The following is a 23,490-nucleotide window of genomic DNA, read 5'->3' on the forward strand; positions in this document are numbered from 1 at the left end:
ACGACAGCGTGTTCCAGTTCCTGCCAATATCCAGCAACTTCGCACAGCCATTGAAGAGGAGTGGACCAACATTCCACAGGCCACAATCAACAACCTGATCAACTCTATGCAAAGGAGTTGTGTAGCACTGCGTGAGGCAAATGGTGGTCACACCAGATACTGACTGGTTTTCTGACCCCCCCAGACCCCCCCAATAAAGCAAAACTGCACATTTCAGAGTGGCCGCATTCCTTGCACACCTGTGCAACATTCATACTGTCTAATCAGCATCTTGATATGCCACACCTGTGAGGTGGGATGGATTATCTCGGCAAAGGAGAAGTGCTCACTAACACAGATTTAGACAGATTTGTGAACAATATTTGTGAGAAATGGTCTTTTGTGTATACAGAAAATGTTTTAGATCTTTGAGTTCAGCTCATGAAAAATGGGAGCAAAAACAAAAGTGTTGCGTTTATATTTTTGTTCAGTGTAAAAAGCTTTATTAAACAGGCTAGTTCATGTAGAACAGATAAAAATTGCCAACATTCGTCAGGGACCAACATGTTTTGGCCTGAGTCGGCCTGAGTCTAGCCTGTTTAATAAAGCTTTTTAATTGCCAGAGTGCCTTGGACCGCCTTTTCTTCTTCTTCCTCATTATACTTCCTCGCCAAGGACCAAAGAGCACCTGCAGTTTTTAACATTTTTTACCTTTTTGAACGCCGCTGCCCTCCTTCCTTTGTCTTTTCTTTGGTAAAATGGAAATACTTGACATACTAACATCCATTTGTAAAAAGACAGGAAACACTTTATTATCATGTACATATGTCCAAATATCAAATGCTTAGACTGAAACAATATCATGAACATGGAGGCTTGTTTAAAAAAAAGTTGTCATGAAAAACTGCATGTTCACAAGGAAGGCATTTTTACTTGAGTCAATTTTTGCAGCCAATTCACATTTGGACGTGAATATAATTAGTTGCATCATACGTGTGCATTTACATATCGAGTGCCACACCTCACTTTGACAAAAGAGCGTTGTTATAATTGTGACTAGGGTTGCAGCAAAAGTTGACAGTGATCATACCTTGTACGTTTGCTTATCTACAATATTGGAAAAAAAAAACTCAACAGAATTTCTAAGTGGAGACTTTTACACATTTTGCTACTGCACCAAATTTTGGATGATGGACGAACAAGAGTAATTCTCCAAACTTTGATTGTATATCATTCATGCATAGTGCTAAATTAAATTAAACAGGACATATTTAAATGGTAATGCTCCTCCTTCCGTCCACCTCTCACCTCTTTCTCCAGCAGTTCACTGTAGATGAGCCGAGGTTTGCAGTAGGTGAAGCAGCCAGCAGAGCTCGTGTCCATGTAGCTGGAGGTCAGGATGGTCATCATGTCTTCATACTCCCTGGACTCAGTGGAGACATACTGCTCCAGAGCTGAAAGACAGACACAAAGGTCAACATGTATTTACACTCCCAGGACTCACTTATGATCCTTAAGCATATTTTCCACTGAGCTCTTGTGTAGACAAAACAACCGTTAGTGTACAGGTTTGATGTAGGAGCCATGATTCACTGACTACACCTACACAGCGTAACAATCTGTTCAATCTGCTAACAACTGTCAGAAGCTTCTGACCAAGAAGCCTGATTCCAGAGCCGAACATTTACACAACATGGCCAAGAGTACGTGGACACCTGGACATTGTGACCATATGTGACTGTTGTGAGTCACATATGTATGCAACTGACTCGAAGCTCAGCTTTAAGGCTGGTCAATTATTGTCAGGCCAGTGGAAGAGATATTTACTTGCCCCATCAGACAAGTTCAAAGTCATAAACAACAACAAAAAAATCAGTGTGTCCTCACCTTTACTCCTCTCTTTAGTTAAATTAATGCATTCAGTAATTGATATAAAACAAACGCCACGATATGTCCAACTCAGAATGACTTGATTAACCAATCAGGAGTCGATCCCAGTGTTTTTCTTAGGTCACAGTCACTCACACAAAAATGCAGGTGAGTGAGCCTCGCCTGCTGAGGCAATATTTGTACTGAATGTGAGCAGTGTTGGATGTGATACACACAGATGAATGTTAGCTAGCTTGCTAATAAACACTGCATAATATGAAGTTATTCGTACATTTTCCATTTTCTTATGTTCCATGGTTGTTTAGTGACTCACAAACAGCCAGGCAGCATCTCTCCTGTGTGGCTGTTTTTATTTTTCATGGCCAATATCATACAATATCTGCTGTGAACACACATCAACAATCAATATCTCCACAAATATGTCTCTGCTGTTGGTCGAAGCTGCAACTTCAGCGGTCAAAGTTCATCAAAGTTTAACTCCATGACAAGATGAAAATTTGGAATTTAGCACGTTTTGTTCGGCCCTTGGCTCGCATAGGATGGACGCGAATAGGTGGCGAATATTTGCGAATGGTAATTTCACCTTTGTGTGACCATGCCTTTACATGTCTTTGTTGAATACTCGATTCTGATTGGTTGATTACGACATTCTACGGTCTGTTATTCCAATAGCAAACCACTGCTGTAAATAACCGACCATTGCTATGGACACAGTTTTGATCACAGACTCTGAAGGAAGCATTAAAATATTTTTTAAACAAAAAAAGGAGGTGGGAAATTATTGATTTCTTTAGTAAATCGCAGTGTAATCAGCGGGATTATGTACAGGGAGCAGGTCAGTAATGCGAAATTAACCCTGACAGAATGATGCAGGTCTTAAATCACCCTCAGCTGTATGTTATCCTTCACATATAAAAGCCTCCATTCTTACAGTTTTTACAAGATGGACCTGGCTGCAGGGATTTACTCCCATTCAGCCAAAAGAGCATTAGTGAGTTCTAACACTGATGTTGGGTGATAAAGTCTGGCTCACAGTCGGAGTTCCAGTTCATTCCAAAGTTTTGGATGCAACTGAGGTCAGGGCTCTTTGCAGGCATGTTAAATTCTTCCACACCAAAATGGAAAAAACATTTTTTATGGAGCTGGCTTTGAGCACAGGGGGCACTGTCATGTAGAAACAGGAAAGGGTCTTGGCTGAACTGTTTACACAAAGTTGGAAACGCACTATTGTCTAAAATGTCCTTGTATGAACAAATGGGCCCTAACCAGGGAAATATAAAAGAAGGAACGATCATGATGACAGTGACGGCGTTCGGTGTCAGTTCTATGGGGAGTCAATGGGGCGGGCACGGCAATAGACTCCAATAGAACTGACACCAAAGTCTTGCTCCTCGACTGCTGTCACTGTCATCATGACTGTTCCTTCACTTATATTTCCCTCAGCCCTAACCAAGAAGAACAGTGCACCAAAGTAAAGTATCAGCAGTCAAAGTAACACACCAAAAGATACTTTTTACATCTTTTATATCCTCACTATCTAACCAAATAGTGTAACCTTAGCTCATAAGGAAGTAAGTTAAATTTGGATCATGACGCTGTTTGCCAATAAACTGACAGTAACTGTGATATGCTACAGCCTTCCACCTTCATCCACAGCAGCCTCCAGACAAATAAAAAGTTGTTTCATAAAAAGCTGTGCTCATTCACACTGTCTAATTCCTGTAGTTGTTGAATTAACAAATTTCACATGTAGCAATATTCCCAGATTAATGTGTAGTAAGTGTTTGAATAATGTAAACCCTTTATGTAGCTTTCAGGATCTTTCAGGTGAGCCTCACCCACACCCAAATGAAAGGTTCGGGCATCTGGGGAGCCGTCAAAACAAGTAGTAGCCCCCGCAATTATAACAAGACTATTGTAGGCTTCTTTGTGCCAAATTCTCAGGAGACTACCTGCAGCAGCTGCCTCCATCAGTGTGGAGGAGGGGGCTCAGCTGGAGCATCAAACACCTGAGAGAGGTGGGGGCGGTTTGCAAATACATCCACTCATGACAGAAATTCAACAAAAGATGATTTACGGTAATAACGCGGAAAACATTTTTGTGTGCCACATTGTAAGGCAAAAACACTTTGCATCAACAGCTGGTTCCACTTTGATAAAGATCAGTGATTTGTTTGTCAGTGCCTGAAGCATCAAAGTAACCCACAGCTTTTCCATTTACACCATAGGTCACACATAAGACAAAAGACATTTGTGGTGTTCAGAAGCCCTTATAATGTGGCTTCTTAAAGTACAGCTGTGAGAGCCCCTTCTCTCTTCATTTGTACACATTCTTGTCCGGTTACTGCACTAACTCAGCTTCTCCCGTGGAGTCTTTGTGCTCTCTGGTCTCGCAGGTTCCCTTAGATCACAGTTACGCCTGAATCGGTCATGGCTGTGCCGCTGCTGTGTTCCTGCCTGGTGCCTACTACTGCTGCTATTGTTATAAGTCACACTTCTACCATTATTATACGCATTTAAGTCACATACATACACTGTCATATATTAATATAGACATATAACACATATACTATATTTCTGTAATTATTCTCGTTAGTGTTGTGGCTGTGCATCTCTCACTCTCTGTCTTTCTATGCATCATTTTGTCATATGGATTACTGTAATTTTATAATGTTCACCTGCTCTGTACACACAACATCTATTGCATGTCTGTGTGTCCTGAAAGAGGGATCCCTCCTCAGTTGCTCTGCCTAATGTTTCTATCATTTTTTTCCTGTTAAAGGGTTTTTTGGGGGAGTTTTTTGCGCATCCACTGTGAGAGTCTGAGGACAAAGGGATGTTGTATACTGTAATGCCCTCTGAGGAAAACTGTGATTGGTAATGTTGCGCTTTATAAATAAAACTGAATTGAATTGAATACAGCAACATGTATTTTACTATGCAATAAGAAAATATTTATGCAACTCAAAACAACAATAAAAATTCACACCATGTGTTTCCACCCAAAGCTGGATGAAAAACAGCAAAGACAAAAGTCACTTTGAGCAAATATCAAAGCTTTCACATACTTCCAAAACAAGCTGATGGATGCTTTAAAATAGCATGTACTACAGTTGCAACAGACCTCCCTAAAAACTGCCAGTTTGGTTCAAACCAGGGCTTTTTAATTCACTACTGATTGCAGTTCACTGTCAACGACTGGTTGGGGATAGAAGAAACTCAAATCAATGGGGAAACACACTTCTTAAGTACCTGCAATCCCCCAAAACAATGGGACACACTTAACCTCAAACCTGTGCATTAAAAGACCAAACCTAACCTTAACCTCCACCTTAAACTCTCCCAACTTAATCAACAACAATGTCCTCATTTAAGAAGTTTTCCCTTTGTCTTTGTGACAACATACAGGAGCACTCACACTGTCATGTGCACACACACATGCCAATATGAAGCTGAAATCAAACGTTTAAACGCCGAACTGAGTTTATGAAATGTGTCACTCGCAAACAAATCTACTGTTAGCTGGCGACTGAAAACAAACGTAAACAAGCACGTTAGCTGCCGGCTAACTGCTAGCTAGCTAGCATCCTTTCTGACTTGATGTTAGCCGCTAACTTTAACACACATTAAAGCTTCTACTAAACTTTTGTGACGTTAGTTTCTTTAATGTGTAATAATGAGTAAATATACACAACAGCACAGTTAAATATGTGACATTTTATGTTATACATGTTAAGTTATGTGTCGTTTATGCTCTCTGACTAAGCTAACAGCAAAATCAGGAATGGACTTGCAATGTTGTCCGATAATGGAATCTTTCCGTTACTCCCGCACGTTAATGGGAAGGATAACTTCAGGGCGACGATTTTAAAACACATACAATTAGTTTAAATATAAAGGTAAGGGAAAATACACAACTTCTGGTTACTATATTATGGTTTCTTGGATTGCATTAAGACCAGCCCACCTCTCTTTTCCTTGGTTTTCCTCGGTATGTGGAACTTGAGGGGCTCCCTGGGCATATGCCTCTGATGGAGCACTTGCGGAGCCGAGTTCCTCCTCTGCATCCTCCCGCCAGCACCGCTCGGTCTCTCCGGTCCAGATTGAGCCTCCTTGGCTGGGTGTACCTCGATTACCTCGCCATCTTGCAGGCTAGCGTTAGCTCCCACCTCCGCGGCAGCAGACACCCTCCTCGGCGGACGCGCTGCGCCCCTCCGAGCCGGGTGGTTGTCCATTGAGTCGGCTTCTCGACCAGACCGACGCGTGTCTTTGCAACGGTCAGTGTGACACTGTTTGTCGGCTGCAGTCCTGCGGTGACACCGCTGTTACCTCCTGATCCCACAGCGCAGGGAGACGAACCAACACACAACCCGCGCCATGCTCTTCCTGGAAACACAGGTCTTCTTCACTGAGATTTCACTGCAGCTGGTAGTGATGCTGCTCTACTGCCATCTTCGGGATATAATCACCACCTACAGCGTCAGTTTGATTATTATTGGAGATCTAGAATCACAGTCAGAATCATTCACATACAAACTGTAAAGAGTCAGATATGAGTGCATGGTGCTGCAGTGGCATGCAAAGGGTGAACCTGAAACATCATTGGCCTAATGTAAATTACCATGTGTGTCTGCCTGTGACCCTGTGAAAGGTCATGTCTCAGCTTCTGATCTGTTAGCAGTTAGTTATCATATTAACCTCATGGGGTCTTCACCTTACATGAAGATGTTTAAAACCAGCCCATAGTGTCAGGAACAATCCCTGTGCATTAACAACAAGCAGCCACCCTACCAGTAAATTATGTTTTTTACACACAGCACACTGTATCCATCTGCCTCATGTATTTAGAGAACCTGTTGTGTGTATATCATATTTACAGTGGTATGCAAATGTTTCAGTACCCCAAATCAAAATTTTGTTTACTGTGAATAGTTAAGTACATAGGAAATTGGCTGATCTCCAAGAGGCACAAAGTTATAGATGACACATTACTTCAATATTTTAAGCAAGCTTACTTTTTGATTTGACCTTTTCCTGTTTTAAAATAACAAAAAGGTAGAAGGACCTGAAGCAAAAGTTCGGGCACCTTGCAGGTACTTAATAGAGCCCCCCTTTGGCAAATATCACAGCCTCTAGCTTTTTAGAAGAAGAAGAAAAGAAGATATACTTTATTTTTTCTCACTTCATCAGCCCACAAGTCTTGTTTCCAAAAGCCATCAGCTTGTTTAGATGTTCCTTTGCAAACATCTAACACTGAATTTTGCAGTGAGGACACAGGAAAGATTTTCCTCTGATGACTGTTCTACTGTGCAAGTGTGGTTGCACAGTAGAACAGTGCACCACCACTCCATTTTCAAATTACTTTTATTTTAATTAAATATATTTCCTTATACCAGTATTTTGTATTTTATTGTGAAACACTTGATAAGAAAGCATTTGATATCTGTAACAAGATACGATTTGATGTATTTGTGCCCATGTTGACTCTTTCTCTCGGCCTGAATCCTCAGCTGCGGTCCTCAACTGACATGATTGAAAACTCTTATTCTTCAGAATCCTCCAGCTCCACTACAGCTTTTACTTCCAGTAGAAAATCCTACAGACAGAGTGAGCTTCTTGTTTATCTTGGTCATTTTCCTCATCACACACATATTGTACTTATACTAATTCTCTCTGTGTCCTTCTTTCGTCCCTGTGTTCCTCTCTCTTTCACACAAACTAAAAGCAGAAGACTAAGGAGAGTGTAGGAGTGTAACCTTGTCATGAGTGAGATGTTGAGTAAGACCTCATATTGGATGGTGAGACAGAATCTGTGAAAATACTGTAAATCACATCCTCATGTACTTTGAGAGAACACGGTCTAGAGCACAACTATGTGGGAGAAGATGTGGGGCAATTAATGTTGACCATTCCCATGTAGGCACCAAATGGGATGGGTTTTAAGGACCCTTGGGTCTTTTTCCAGTGGGTTTTAGTGAGTCATTGCTGTGTTTGTAGTGGCTTTTCACCCTCAAACATGTTTTTTTTTTTTTTTTTTGGCAACCCATCACTAAAAAAAAGCAGTTGTTTGTTAGTGAGACATTGCTGCTCTTCCAACTAGGATTGTGCCCCTAACTGAGTATTTTAAGCCAAAAATGATCTTTTCTTAACTATAACCAAATGTTGTTTTTTTTTTGTCTAAACCTAACCACGTTAACCACAGCATTAATGAAACATAGTTTCATCATATCCTCTACATAACACCAACACATCTGTGGTTTGCAGAAACGTACAATGCCAACAATTTTTCTGGCAATTGGGTTGAAACATGAGAACAAACCTGCCCTGTTACTACTGTTACTAGATGCAATAAGCAAACTAAATCAGGAGGAAGTAGTAGCTGAACTTTTAGACCCATTTTTCACCGTTAAAGAGGTGTTCCTCAGGGTTCAATCATAGGTTTTCATAGGTTTTCTCCTTACAATCCACATTAATATCCTGGGGCTGTGTGTTTTAAATATGCATTTGTGTTAAAGCACATTTATTTTAGCCTTCATTTTAACATGACAACATTTTCTTTGCGACCCCCAGTAACCACACACTCAGTGACGAGCTTCTTTCACAACAGTTTATTGATGCTTTGGTCTTGTGACAATCCACACATCAGTTAATTCCTCAAAAGAACAACTGACAGCATCACAACTATCCTGACGATTGTCATTTATAATATCAAACTGATTGTCTTGACATTGTAAGTCACATCTTACATGTAATCTGTAAGCACATATATAACAAACAGACATGCTTGGCTTTGTTCCTACATTCATATACATATAGACTTAATATACATTCTTTACATACATACAGTACATACACAACAGGCTCCTCTGATTGTCATGAAGAAACACTGAATATTTCAGCTCTGTAGTGACACGTCCAGCACCTGTTTCAGTTGTACAACATATGGAGGCAAAACTGTCGGGATAGATAGTCAAAGCTGAAAATCCACTTAACGTGTGTATAATTCATTGGGAATGCCTTAAGTAGACTTCATGCTAAATTTACAATACTGTATCAGTAACGGTGTCTCCCATGAATAAAAAACATGACACCATAAAAATATTGTTCTGAGTATCACAAACACTCCAACTTCAAGAATTAATATGTAACTTTACTGCATCAAAATGTCTAAAAATGACCAGACCAATGTTAGATATTTTATTGTATTGTGTGCTAACATTATCCAAAATGTTTCCAACAATGTTCAAACTTAGGGAAATCTGTAATTCCACTAGAGGACATAGCCTGTGTCATTTGGCCGCCATCAACTGTCAGTGGCATCATATCCCCTGTCTGCCAGGAGCTGTCATAAATTGACTTTATATATCCAGTTTTAAGCCACATTTCTATGACAGACTTTTTAAATCTTCGGTATTTAAACTACATGTTTTGACCAGATGAAGGATTTTAGTGCTTGACATCTGAATTTTAAGGTATCAGAGAAACAAGCTGAGCAAACGGTAACGGCAGCTCCACTCCACCCAATGCTATGCCAAACAGCATTGGAAAATGCTGATTTTTAATATTAAACTGCTGTATTCAGTGTTTTTGCCTGTCTTAATCACCTGGTCTTGTTGTTTTGGAGAGGAGGAGACCTCTGCAGATAATTCGGCCCCTGAAGAAAACCTCCTAAACATCTGGATTTTAAGTTTTCAGAGAAACAAGCTGAGCAACCATTAGCAGCAGCTTGGCTCTAGCCAATGCTATGCCAAACAGCATCGGACAAACACTGATTTTTAATATGAAACTGCTTTATTTAGTGTTATTGGTGGTTTTAATCACATGCTCGCTTTGTTTCGGAGAGGAGGAGACCTCTGAGGATGATTCAGCCCCTGGTGAAAACCTCCTAAACATCTGGATTTTAAGTTTTCAGAGAAAAAAGGTGAGCACACATTGGCAGGAGCTGGGCTAGCAGCCCCTCCACAATGAGCGAAACAGCTGATTGCAGCTTGTTGTGAGCCAGCTCTATTCAGTGTTTCCACCAGTCTTAATCACATGATCTGTTTGTTCTGGAGAAGAGGAGACCACTGTGGATAATTTAGCCCCTGGTAAAAATATCCCGAACAAGGAATTCTAACCAGGAGAAACTGACCCCAATGATGACATTACTTCGTCTTTTGTTATCGTTTTCATTGGAGGCCTAGTGGCAGAAAGTTACATATTGTACATTCAAGTCTTTGAACTATAAGAATTTGAGCCATTGGGTTCAATAAAAATTGAAGTCTTGAAGAGTGTGCCATTCATGTGTGAGGCGAGTCAGCAAGAAGTTGGTAAAAAAAAAAAAAAGAAAGAAAGAAAGCCTGAGGAACCTTGAAAACATTTTTGCAGTGTGTGCCTGGTGAGCAACTTTCACTGGAATGAGTAGGGCACCATCTTTGAACATGGTGTCCTGTTCTCTCAATACATCCATGCAGTTATGTTGCATTCCATTTAATTTGGAAGTTGGATGTCGGAGCAGGGAATGATATCACAACCGAGTTGACTGTGTTGTAGTACAACAAATTGGAAAACCAAGGTGTTGTTAGCAACACTAGCTCAAGACGGGTTAGCCATTGTTAGCAATATGAGTTGATAACAATGTATTATGCTGCATTTTGCGCATACTAACACTGTAGCAACATGTCCACACGTAGAAGTTGGACATGGCTCTGTGTGTGACTGTTTTAATGAGACACAAATGGGACAGAAGTGCTAACAAACACTACTGTTGAGGGGCAGGGCAGCTGTGTTGAATTTTGGGGTTGTAAATCTGACTTTAGGGGGTGTTCCAGTTGAAATTTCCAACTTGGAACTCTGAAAGTCTCAACTTTCCAGTACAACTGGAACGCACCATCAGTGCAGTTAACAGGGCCAGTCTTCCAGGGTAGTGGTGTCCATTGTTGTAGCATTCTGGGACAAAGTGGTTGCCGTGGTTACCAGCAGTCAGGATACAGCAGTTACAGCCTCCCAGAAGACACTGATTAAAGCGTATAGACCATTTCACTGGGATTGCATTGCTAGGCAACAGCTTGGGTCCATGTTTACTTCCTGTCAGCTGATGTCATTCACGTACACTGCAAAACATTCAAACAGGAAATACAAAGGAACCCAGAATGTTCATGTTGTCAAGTTTTAAACTGTCCATTGACAAGTTTATCTGATGTTCTATTGACTTTGTCAGTCAGTGACATCATCATCAAGTCCATGATTTGATTGGCTGTCAGTCTCTCAGTTCCCAGCATCAGCACCTGAGGTCCAGCTCCTCGCATTCCAGCGAGTCATCCTCGCTGGTGTCCATGCCGACCTCCTCTCCCTCCTCAGTGCCCCTCTGCTCCTCCTCCATTACATCCCGCTCCTCCTCCTCCTCCTCCATCACCTCCTTCTCGCCCTCCTCTTGACATGGAGCAGCAGAGGAGAGAAGGGAGGTGAGAACATCATCAGCACCTCCGCTCAGAGTCTCTCCTTCTCCTCCTCCATCCATCCCCCAGTCTGCTGTGGTTCCTGGCTCCACCCCCATCTCTCCACCGACACCCTGCCCCGTCTCCATCTCACCTGTCTCTGTCTCACTGGTCGTCAGCCTCGTCTCACTGTCCATCCCTGTTTCTCCATTCAATTCCAAACCCGTCCCACCATTCAAACCCAAATCTGTCTCCATCTCCCGACCTGTCGCTGTCTCTTGAGTCAAACCTACCTCAGCCTCTTTATCCAAACCAACATCTTTCTCTCCTTCCTCTCCTTCCACACTCAGCCCTGTTTCTGCCTCCCCCCACACCCCCTTTTCATCTTCAAGCCCAGAATCACCACTTAAACTCAGACCTGTCTCACTAACCGGCCCTATCTGTCCACCCAGCCCTGTCTCCAGACATTGTCCTGTCTGTGGTGGCTGGTCTCCAGTCAGTGCTGCTGCTTCCTTGGCTTGTTTGATGCAGTTGATCCACTGCTGTTTGTTGAAGGCGTCGCTGGCCTGGAAGCAGTGGCTCTGCAGCTGACCGCCAGTACGGTCCGAAACCCGGAAGAAGTTCTTTGCTGTGAGGAAGAGAGAGTGAGAGAGACTATGATTATTATAATTCATCTTGAATGTGCTGGATGGGGTTGAGGTCAGAGTTCTGTGCAGGCCAGTCAAGTTTTTCACACCAAATTGAGAAAACCATACTAGAAACTCTATACTCAAGTGTTATTTAGTACTCTAGAACAGTAAGTGAGATTTTTTTTAGTGTGTAAAAAACCTTAGTATGAAACCAACAGTGGTGAACTGCAAACTTTTTCTGGTGAAATATTGCAGCATGCAAACACCAGCAATGCGGTAGTGACAACAACGTTCATAGCAGACAGACATAACAGAGCAGCGATTACTACCTCATATAACAGACAGTAACCAAGGCAGCTCTGTAATGTCAATAATGCAAAAATGTTACTTTGATGGCTGTAAAATATTTTTTAAGTTAGCTACAGTTCCCTGTCTCCTTTCATTTATGTCACATACTGTTACTAACGCTCTCCTCTTAATTAACGTCAGCTCACTCCTAACCTACTCAGTTAACACAAGTGTGTGCACAGACAGTCATGTGACCAAACAATGCTGGAAGAACTGAGGTTGGCATGGGTTACCATGATTACACATCTCTAACCAGCAAGGAGGCTCTCAGGAAGTGGTGTGGTGATTACAGCTCAGTGCGTACGACACGCAAATGTTGAACAGTAGTACGCATATTAGGTACGTGGTGAATAGTATGCACTTTTGGACACAGCACATTTCTTCATGGACCTAACTCTGTGTCATGTCGAAACAGGAAACAGTTTCCACAAAGTTAGAAGCTCACTGTTATCTAAAATATCACTGTATGTTGTAGCATTAAGATTTACCTTAACTGAAATTAAGGGCCCAAAACAGCCTCAGACCAAGTGTAAATCAAATTAATTTTGGCCTCAGAGTGTTCTCTATAGTATTATAGTATGGAAGTTGCACAAAGCAACTGTTTTACAACGTAAAAAAAGGAAGAAACAACAAACAAACAACCTCTTGTGGAACGACAACATTAAATACATCTGTGTTTGTGGTATCATTCTGTGGTATATGTGAGGTACTGACTGCGCTCGTTGTTGCTGAAGGCTCCTCTGATGGACCCGCCCACTCTCATCTCTCCATCTGATAGGTCCTCCAGATCCAGCTGCCGGATGGGGATTGACTGGCGGCAGAGCTGGTATCTGACTGGCTGGTCGTTGAGCGAGACAGACCTGGTGATGACGAGGACGTCCTGGAACAGGAACACGTGGAGTTTCTGTAAATAGAGAAAGAGAGGAAAAATACTTCAATGCCTCTTCACTTGGTGATAATTCTGGTCAGAAAATCAGTAAAATAATCAAAGTAGCAGTAGTGGGCCCTGTATGGTGAAGATAAAAACTAAAAGTAAACAATCACAATTACAAAGATGTATTTTTTAAAAGTTATTGTTATATATGCTGTACATAAAAGTATAGTTATATATTATATCTACACCTATATCCAAAGCATAATGTTAAACCTCTGGATTCATGGACTCTACAGACCACATGGGGTGTTGGGTGGTGTGTATAAAACAGTAGAAGTCTACTAACCAGTCCTCTGTTGTTCTTCAGCTCTCCGTGGCAGCAGAGGGTCCTGGACCGCTCGATGAGTCCGTCCCTCTGTCCGTCCTCCGTGTACAACAGGCGGTCCTTGTAGTACTGACACTCAGACTCCCCTGTCCGCTTGTTGATGTCCGCCACCACGCTCTGCACCATCAGCATCTGTGGAACAAACAGTCAACATCCAACCTCAGACACATTTTATATCACCTGATCTGTTTCCTCATTATTCAGCATGAAGTGACTGTTTGACTCTGATTGCTTCTGTTTTTAGTGAGAATTAACAACAACCTGTCGATGCAGCTAAATAAACTACAAGCAAACAATGAAAAAAGTTTAATTGTGCAGAGAGAAGGCTTCTGCAGAGGACCCCAATGTCTCACATTAAAAAATAAATAATTAACGAAGCTTCTGAATGTATTTATATAATTGATTTTCCTCTAGGTTGATCTGATTTATTGAGTTTTTCACATACAAAATAAAGTAATCCCCCTGCTTTCAAAGTTATTTTAAAATGTTCAGACTACTTAAGAGTTATTTCTCCTTTTTCTGTATATAACATTTTTTTTCTGACACCATGACCAGTGCAAGTAACAGAGTCTTAAGATGGTAATTGGATGTTTCTCACTGAAATACACCTTCAGAGTCGTAGTTGAATTATGTCCTTCAGTTTTTACATCCACAGGATCGTACCTTCTCTTTTTATATTCATGGCCACTCAAGAGCTGACGTAGTCCTACTGTAGTTTGAGAAAATGATTAGGATTTCCAAAACAACGGGAGGCCAAAACAGATGGCTCCTATTTGTCATCTAATCAAAGTCACAAATCAAAGTTGAACTGCAATTTTTTCAGGTAGATTTTCAGCCATTATTCCCTAATTTTCAGGGTTATCCCAACTTGTCAGGGTTAATATCACGTCCTCAAACTTTTTCAGGTTGTCTTTGAATTTTTATCATTATGTTTGTGGTTTGTGCTTGACAGTTCTGATTGGCTCTAAAAATTCAAACACAAATCATTTTATATTCTACTACCTCAGTCTGACAGCAAGGTGAACCAGACCTGCAGGATGAAGATGTACAAACAGTATTTTAATGCAGGTTTTCCTCACCGCCTCATCCAGGTGCTGCCGGTCTGGGTGATCGTTGGGCGTGTGCTTCAGGATCTCCCTGAGCAGCAGCGGGTATTTCACCAGTCGGCTGCGGGGGATGTCCAGGAAGTTCCACAAGTCCAACTTCCTGCTGAATGGTGACTGGAGACAGCGCTGCAAGAAGTCCTGGACCCGCCGATCCTGCTTCTTCTGGTCCAACAAGGCCTTGGCCTTCACCTGGTTACTGCAGTACGCGGTGTAGGAGGAGAGACAGGGGAGCTGCAGCGACACAGAGACAGAGACCTGGTTACTACACAATGTCAAAGACAATAATAACAGTAAGTATTTTCAGTGTGTTGTATTATGTGAAGAGAAACACTCACTCACCCAGTCAGTCAGGATGTGTCCCACATGCTCTGTGGACCCGTCAGGTTTTCTGGCGTCTCTGAGATGACTCAGCAGGTCTGATGAGAGACAAACGGTTATATTTAAAGACGTGAGACCCAAAGCAGCACAGGAACAGTGAAGACAATGTGGTGGCATCCAAAAAATACCGAAACAGCTTTAATAGCTGCACTGCACAAGCCTGAAAGGATGTCTGACCTCATGACAAAGTGATTGTTTCGAAACATTTTTATAATATTTTTGTGAAACATAAATATGTTTTTCTACATAACCCTCCCTTCTTTCATTTCAAAAAAGAAGCCAAAGTTCTCAAATGTCAAATATTGCCTGAATAAAATACAGTCTAAAATAACTGGCCAGATTTTTTTTATTTACATCAGAAACTTATCAATCTTGGATGTGACATTTGATGTCAACTGATGTAACTTGATATATTTATTTATTTATATTTTTATGCATTTTACATATATACAAATATGTAAAAAATAACGAGACCAGAAAAGAAGGGTATAAGGTCAGGAGCTAGCCTCATCATTGTCCTGAATACCCCAGGGCAGATAATGCAGAGCAATCCTATACCAAACAGTCTAACTTCTATTACAGACTGACATCATCTCCATTTTGTTTCAGCTAAGATTTAACATAGTTTAAAGAGCAACTTGGATGTAAAAGAACAAAACAAAACTATATATCACAGCACTGGGGCCATGCTGTCAGCTGTATTATAGCAAAGGTTATCTCCTGATGAAGTAGAGCACCATCTGCTGGTGGCAAAAGTCCCTGTTGTTTTTGGAGGTGCAGCCAAAGCAGCATCCTGTTTCCTTGTGATGCTTCTTTTGCTCATATGAGAATATACAAGAATGTGTGTCTAGATAATATAAAGTGTTCAATAATGACCTTACTCCAAAGTTCTTCAACTCCACTGTCCAATTTTTGAGGAATTGTCGCTGCTTGTTGCATTGAGACCAAGTACAGATATTCAGTAGTCTGAAAATGCATGTGTTTCAAAGTATTGAGCATATGACTAGATAAATTAGACTTGGATTATACTGCAGGAGCTGTGTGTGAGTTTATAAATAGAGCTTAGATTCATCTGACACAACAATTCAGACTTGTTCCGTGTTGAAAGTGATAAGGAAATGTTATGACATCGAACCTAGTAAGATTACCATCTTAACTTTTACGTGAAATTCACCATGGTGCTTTTTCAGACATGAAACTGACATGTTAAACTGCCATTCCATAAACGTACGGGGGTGCATGTGCTCTGGGCCCTTCACTCAGCTGTAGACAGCTGCTGCATGTTTGAAACTTTTAAAGCATGTTGCATCAGGTGACCTTTGATGAAAAAGTTCCATCAGTTGCTCCCTCCTACCTTCATGCAGGGGAATCAGCGAGTCCAGAGTGCCGAAGATCTGGTTCAGTTCCTGCTCAGTCATGATTGACAGCTTCAGCATCGGGTCACGGTAGGCCTGCGGCACACACACATGCACATATGAGCAAATGAGCTTGGAAAATACCGGTACAGTTCTTCAAGGAAAAATAATGGTTTTAATTGACCTTCTTTGCCAACTTGAGATCCTCCACCAAGTCTTGTTCGCCCTGAGCCAACTCAAATATGGCCTGCAAGGAGAGTTTCAGAAAAAAGATTGTCTTAGAAATTAATTTGGGTTACTAGTGCTTGTTAAGAGATGGGTAAGATGTGATTATATTTTGCATTTTTGTATTATTGTCATTTCTATTTCTCTCATTATTTCGTTATGCAGTGAGAATAAGTATTTCATTTTGTAAAAGCAATTCTCAAAATAGCCGAAAATATTTGGTAAATTAATCACCAGAGAAGAATTGTGTTTTATTTTTGTTGTGTTCTCAAAGTTAGAAATTGTTGAGACACAAAAAATGTTATTAAAACCCTTCAGTCCAGCAGCAGTGTGGTGCCGCTCACCTCTTGTCGTTTAATCTCTTTTGGGCTCAGAGGTTGCGTTGCTCCCAGCCGGACATCAAATGTCTCACTCCAAAGCTTGCTGTCACGGCGCTTGGCGGCTGGGGCTGTTGCCGTGGAAACCCGTGTTGCAGGCATGGTGGAGGAGGTGTTGGAGACTGTTGCTGAGATAACGCGCGTCTTCACCGTGGATGAGGAGGAGGAGGGAGGAGGAGGATGAGCGGCTCTCTCCGTCTGACTGTCATTACGAAAACTGATGGAGCGCTGCAGAGACAAAGAGATGGTTTAACCAGCTGATAAATACAGAATATTATCAATATGTATTTAGGATATTGCTGCAATTCAGGCATAGAGCTGTAAAGTGGGAGGAGATACTTTGGGTGACCTTGGTTCCAGAAGAAAAATCTTTATTTTCATAAACAATATTTCATGACTCACAATTTGAGCTCTTCTACAGACTGTTTGGATCGTCAAAGATGAACAACTATGTGATAAGATATCTGGTTCTTTGATTCAATAATTAAAGGTATAAGGCCATGTGCATCAAAACTTTAGGGGAGAAGTCAACTACAACTCCCAAGGTGCACCAAAAATGTCAGGTGGAAGCTAAAGTTTACTGTTTTGAGGAAAACTGATTGAACAATTTGCAGCTTAAATCACTTTTGAATTATTGAACTGAAAGAAGAAACCATGTGGAAATCATTAAAACTGGAAGTCATTATATTAAACTATAGGATTATAATATTATACAGGAAGCTTTTGTGTTTCTGTGTCTAGCAACCTGAAAAAAAAAGTGAAATGTAAAAATGTATTAGGAAAAAAATACACCTCCAGAACCAGGTGAGCCACTTCAAAACTTAACTGAGGAGACATCTGATTGGCGGCTCACCTGCAGCGTCTGACCAATCCTCTTCAGCGGGACAGTCTTGACGGGCGGCAGCAGGCTGGCCAGAGATGTCACCCTGGATACAAGTTTACTGCGCTTGGTGCTGGGCTCCTGGGGGAAAGAACAGAGTCAGATTATGTTCATGTCATCACACAAAAATAAGTCAACTGTGATCCATGAGTCACTTCACACAATACAGAGTGTGAAGTCCAGAGGTGACATTGTAAGAGACACTGTGGCAGAGAAAGACGTCACAAATGTCCATATGATCTACAATCACAAGACTTAATTTCTTGGTCATCTTCATCTCCAATACACCATTAGCAGAGTTTACAAAGGTCAGTGCAGGTTGGGGTCAAAGCCCCCTAAAAAATGACAAAGCTTCAACAAAGTTCACAGAATGACGTCTTCAAATGACTTTTTTTTTCTGACAAACAGTCCAAATGTCTGTTTTCACCACACACCATCAAAAACAAAGCAAGACAAATAGCAAGAAACTGCATGACACAGATGTTGGAAAAAAGAACTTACGAGACCAGATACAAAGTTTCATTTATATAAAGAGACAAAAGGAGCTATATATGCATTCAGTACTCTTATTGCATTTGGCTTGCTGTACATGTTTGGAGTGGAACTAGGACAGTATCAGATTTTCATGGCCAAAAGACTTTATGATGACCATATTATTGTGATATATTTAAAAAAAAAAATAAAAAAATAAAAACACTATCAGTAAAATTCAACCTTAACTTTGCTTATTGTCCATTTTTCTCTTTTTGGCAAATGATTTAAACTAAAAATATGAGTGCAGGGAGGTGGAGCAAGTCTGTAACCTTAACTGTACAAACCGTACACAAAGAACAATTATACTAAATGGAAAGTGAAAAGGAAACAAGATGGTGTTGGGGGACGGAGACAAAGTGAGAAGAGAATGACAGGGAAATTATTTAAGAGGTTATTGATTATTAACAGATTAAAGTTTTCTTAAATTACTGAATCTAAAATCATTTAACTTAATAAAGGAATACAATCGCTGCATGACTCTGTAAAGGCTCGGTAGCTGTCAGTCACAGTTTCCAAATATTTAGTTTTCAAAGAAATAAAACAGAAAAAATCTTCAGACTCACACTTTGGAGAAGCTGCAGCCAGACGATCTTTAGAGTTTTTGCTTTATAAATTAATTATTCAATAAAATTATAGAATTAAAACAACAAATTGAAGAACTGTTTCTGGTTCAACTTGTCTGCTGAGTCTGAACACCGTCATCCTGCCTGAGATGATAAACAGTGAGTGAGTGTGTGTGCAGACTGTTCTCGTAATTGGCAGGAAAGTTGCCTCTGTATTGTTAATATACTGCAGGTTAAACAATAGTGTGACTCAGGGTCTTTCCCCTCTGTGCCAGACACACACACACACACACACACACACACACATACATACACACATGCAGATATCAGGTCTTCATATTATCGGAATCTGTCTCTGAAAACGCCACCAGGCTGCTTGTCAATAAATCAATATCTGTGTGTGCGTGTGTTTGTGTGTTTGTGTGTGTGTGTGTGTGTGTGTGTGTGTCACAGTTGAACTGACCCACTGGAACACAGGAACCATCAAACTCTGTTTCCATCAACACAGTCAGGAACCAGTCAACCAAAAATAAATCGACCTCAAGTGTTTTTGTTGTTTTATCCTTGATCGCCCTGAAGTCACAGAAAGATTTTCAACAAGAGCTTCATGTTCACGTCTCAAATGTGACAACAAATTTTCCAGTTTTCAATAATTTTATTAAAAAAAAACAACTTTCTTCTCAATAGGAATAGACAGTAAAAAGGAGACTGACAATTAACAGCTGTGACTCGACAGCCTCTAAAGTTGCCGTCAGAGGTCTGATGAGTCCGTAAAATATCAAATGTAAACACCAGTTAAACTGTGTAATTACAGTCAGTGTGTTAAGCAGGCAATACTGTTGTATTTATTAAAGATTTAACCGTCAGTGAGGGTAATGAATAATCCGTTTATTTGCTTCGCACTCATAAAGTTTCCATTGGACATGCTGTAATGGGTTTCTGTGTGTGATGGTGCTTCAGCTGATTCAGTCTGACAAAGATCAATTCTGCACAGTTGGTCAACTATAGACTAATTACAGCAGGTTTACAGCACACTGACTCTCTGAGCAAGAGTCTGAATAAAAAACAAACAACTAGACCCACGCTAGAATAACTCCAGAGACAGCCACATGTCAAGTCTAATTTTTAACTTTTAAACTCATGTTTTATTGTCTTCTTATGATCTGTGTATGAAAACTTCAGATTTCCACACAGTCTCCTTTCCTACCAAGAGTCTGCAGCAGTTCACTAACTGTAGCCAAGTGGTTATTATTGTAACCATGAAGATGAAAAACTTAAACCTAATCAAACATTAATCATAGCAGTAGATAAGGAAATAGTTCATTTCTTGAAATGCAGATCTTGTCTTGTCAATAGTGACATCAGATCAGATAATGCTCACATGGATCAATCACTTATTTTGACGTTTAATTTCGTCGTTGATCGATGAGGACAACCGAACAAAGCCAGGCTAGACAAAAAGCATTAGAAACAGAAGTGGCACCTCAACAGGAAAGGGCAGTAGCCAAACTTCTCTCCAAATGTATGAACTGTTATGAACTGTGGTTGTGGTTTCATCAAGATAAACAGCTGGTGACGCTAATTCTCCAGTGAGGTGCCGTTATACCATTGAAGAATGGATGTATAAAGAGAACTGGATACAGCATCCCTATGAAAGTTGCTCAGTGGCACATGAAGCCGAAAAAGTTAGACTTCCATGTGCAATGATCAGCTTTGCTTCTGCATGGCTGGGGCCCTTAGAGCAGGCGCACTACAGACCTCTACTGGATGAGAGGATAAAATGATTTAACTGTCCAGCTCTTCTGGACTTTACAAATGTTATTGGACCGAACGATTCATTTTACTGGGGTTGCGACACTCAAAAAAATGTATCCACTGACTTACAGACGTCTCTTTCACAATCTAAGTCTATAGGGAAAGGTCCTTTTGAGCCCTATGTCACCACATGACAAAACTAGAAGTTGTAATTCCACATTAGCCACTATGTCAAACCGGCTTCAAAGTCCGGTGGTGCTCCTGTGGGCTTACATTGAAGAAATAAAGGCTGCAGCGAGATGATGCAAAGACCTCCAGTCAAACATCAACTGGTGAAAAACCATGCACAAAACATGATAAAAATATGGCATTTATTTTTGTTTACAATGTATTAATGTGAAGAAGATTACAGTCTCCTCATCGCTCCATGTAGATCTGATGTTTCTGTCTCTTCAGTGGACGTCCTACTTAATTAAAATCTTACTCCACTGCACTTGCATTTTGGTTTTACTCATGCAACAACTTTCCCACCTCAGCCAAGCACTAAAAGTTTTTTGGCTAGTCTAATTCTCTTTTTTTGTTTTTTTTTGTTTTGTCTAGTTTTTGTATGTGCAAATCGGAAATGTGCATAAAAACAAGTGAACAGAAAAGCACCTCGTGCAGGACTGCTTGAGGAAGGGACAAACTTCTCAAGCAGTCCTGCACGAACTTTCGATCTGAATCTGTGAACAGCTTCAGATCATGAAAAAACAAGAGGAGATTCCCTCAAGCATGAGGCCCGCCACTTCATGTTTTTTCTGTTTAAGATAAATAAAACAGTACCAGGGGACAAACAGCAGCGTCAGGCTGTTTTGAGGCCTTAAGCAGAATCTTTACAACCATCTCAGATGTTGTTGTCACAAAAGTGTTAAGTGACCTTCTGTATAAATATGTCTCATGAAAGAACTCACTTAATACCATATAGTATTAAGTAATGATAATGGCTGACATTAGTGGCGTAAGAACAGCTACTAAGAAACTTATATATGTAGAAAATATTTCTACTGTTTCAGTTTCCTTTTCAAGTGTAATGTTACAAAGTATTAAGCACCACATTCACCTCCACTGTGCTGGTTTGAAGACAGGAGTCTCAGTTTTAACAATGGTGATAGGTAACTACGTACATTTACTCAAGTACTGTGCTCAAGTGCAAATTTGAGACACTTGTACTATGAGTATTTCCACTTTATGCAGCTTTATACTTCTACTCCACAACATCTCAGAGGTAAATATTGTACTTTTTAGTCCACTATAAAGGAATTAAAATCAGCACAACTTTAGACATCTACAGCAGAAAAATGCATCGTACACAAGAATATGTTCTCCATCTTACCTCCACCTGTTTCCCCATGTTGTACTTCCCTTTGCTGAGCAGAAAGACGACGGGCATCCGCCCCGCCACCATACTGCTCACTGCAAAGCCCTGCTTAGGATCTGGACCTTTCCCAGTACAGATAGAGTGGCCCGAAATAGATTTAAACTGGTCTAGGGTTTGGTGCTGGTGGAGCTGAGGAGGAATGCCAGTAAGAAGTCTGGAAATAGTCTGATGCCAAGAGCTAAAGTTCAGGAAGAGTCTGGTACTGGTGGTTACTCCAGAGGCGGATACAGAAAGTGTGACACTGACAAAACGTCAAGAGTGAGCACAGTACCAGTGCAGCGTTCAAGTGTCCAAACAGAGTTTTGTGCTGGTCAGACTCTAGAGATAAAGAATGTGCAAGGAGTCTAGAAAGATTCTGATCCTGGTTTTGTGTCCAGGATACATCTGGTATTTAGTATTCGGTACCTTTAAAGCTTAGTACCAAAAAAGCTCCAAGAATGTGCTGATATTTCTAAAGCATCCACAAAAGCTTTAGTGCTTCTAGTATCCAAAAAGTACCTGATACCAACTGGGAGCCCAGAAAGAAATTGGCACCAGTTTTCTAGCAAAGAAAAATGTTCTGGAAAAGCATCCAAATAGAGTTTGGTTCCAGAGGAGATTCCCTGAGGCAGCCTGGTGCTGTCAGAGGATCGTCAGGAGCAGAGTATCTGGGTCCAGTTAGGGACAGGCAGAAAGAGTCCAGTAAAGGTTTGTTCTCACCAGAGTTCACAGTTTAGACCGCCTAGATCTTTTACTCCAGGTTTCTGATAGGCTTCTCTTTTAAACAGCGGTTTAAGCTCCTCACTCTCAGTGATGGCTGTTTACTTGTCCCCTCCTGACTCTCTGTCTGACAATTAATACTCCTCTCACCCTCTCTGACTCACTTACTCATGGGGGCGTGCTCACTCACTGTACTTCCTTCCGTCCTTTCTTCCTAGCTTCTTTTTTTTTTCCAAAAATTGACTCTGACAATTATTCTTCATGTCAACAAATCACACGAGAAGCCCAAAGCCAACAATGAATGTGTCCTCCTAACAAGTATTGTCTGTGTACCAAAGTCTGGTGTATCTTCCTCTGTGCGACAGAGCTCCATTGTTGTCCAACAGTGTCAGTCCTGTGGGTGACATGTTCTATCATTACCTTGAACACATTCACTGATGTTTATTTTTACCAACACACAACATCCCGCTGCCCCAGATTCTCACTTGAGCATCAAATCTGGATTAATCCGCCGCTGAAAATAGTCCCCAACACATGCTCTATTTTCTCCTGTTTAACGTTTGATAAAAACTAATGTAATACCAGACTGAAGAACACGTTGTTGGTTTTGATTTTTTTTCATGAGATTTGTTGATAATAAGAAAAATATAAAAGATCACAAGCCTTATCCATTAAGTAGA

General features: G+C 40.8%; 2 protein-coding genes across 8 annotated transcripts in view; both read right to left on the bottom strand.

The window, feature by feature from the left end:
- The window catches only part of tasora (transcription activation suppressor a), a 47,141-nt gene extending 40,879 nt beyond the window's left edge, over nt 1-6,262 (bottom strand). For all 4 annotated transcript variants that reach the window (XM_033626192.2, XM_033626191.2, XM_033626190.2 and 1 more), the window contains exons 1-2: nt 5,837-6,262; nt 1,288-1,433 (exon numbers count right to left, since the gene is read on the bottom strand). In XM_033626192.2, coding sequence (XP_033482083.1) covers nt 1,288-1,433; nt 5,837-6,104 — 414 coding nt within the window. In that variant the 5' untranslated portion in view covers nt 6,105-6,262. The remainder of the gene's footprint in view (nt 1-1,287; nt 1,434-5,836) is intronic.
- Nucleotides 6,263-8,462: 2,200 nt separating this feature from the next.
- The window catches only part of arhgef3 (Rho guanine nucleotide exchange factor (GEF) 3), a 47,158-nt gene continuing 32,130 nt past the window's right edge, over nt 8,463-23,490 (bottom strand). For 3 of the 4 annotated variants that reach the window (XM_033627251.1, XM_033627253.2, XM_033627252.2), the window contains 9 exons: nt 17,816-17,923; nt 16,930-17,190; nt 16,545-16,607; nt 16,360-16,456; nt 14,967-15,043; nt 14,601-14,858; nt 13,483-13,653; nt 12,977-13,166; nt 8,463-11,913 (listed from right to left, as the gene is read on the bottom strand). In XM_033627251.1, the coding sequence (XP_033483142.1) occupies nt 11,129-11,913; nt 12,977-13,166; nt 13,483-13,653; nt 14,601-14,858; nt 14,967-15,043; nt 16,360-16,456; nt 16,545-16,607; nt 16,930-17,190; nt 17,816-17,923 (2,010 nt within the window). In that variant the 3' untranslated portion in view covers nt 8,463-11,128. Of the gene's footprint in view, nt 11,914-12,976; nt 13,167-13,482; nt 13,654-14,600; nt 14,859-14,966; nt 15,044-16,359; nt 16,457-16,544; nt 16,608-16,929; nt 17,191-17,815; nt 17,924-22,066; nt 22,954-23,490 lie in introns of those variants that run through there. The other variant, XM_033627254.2, reaches the window with a different exon arrangement.

The sequence above is a fragment of the Epinephelus lanceolatus genome, chromosome 1, assembly GCF_041903045.1.
Source record: "Epinephelus lanceolatus isolate andai-2023 chromosome 1, ASM4190304v1, whole genome shotgun sequence".
Lineage (NCBI taxonomy): Eukaryota > Metazoa > Chordata > Actinopteri > Perciformes > Serranidae > Epinephelus > Epinephelus lanceolatus.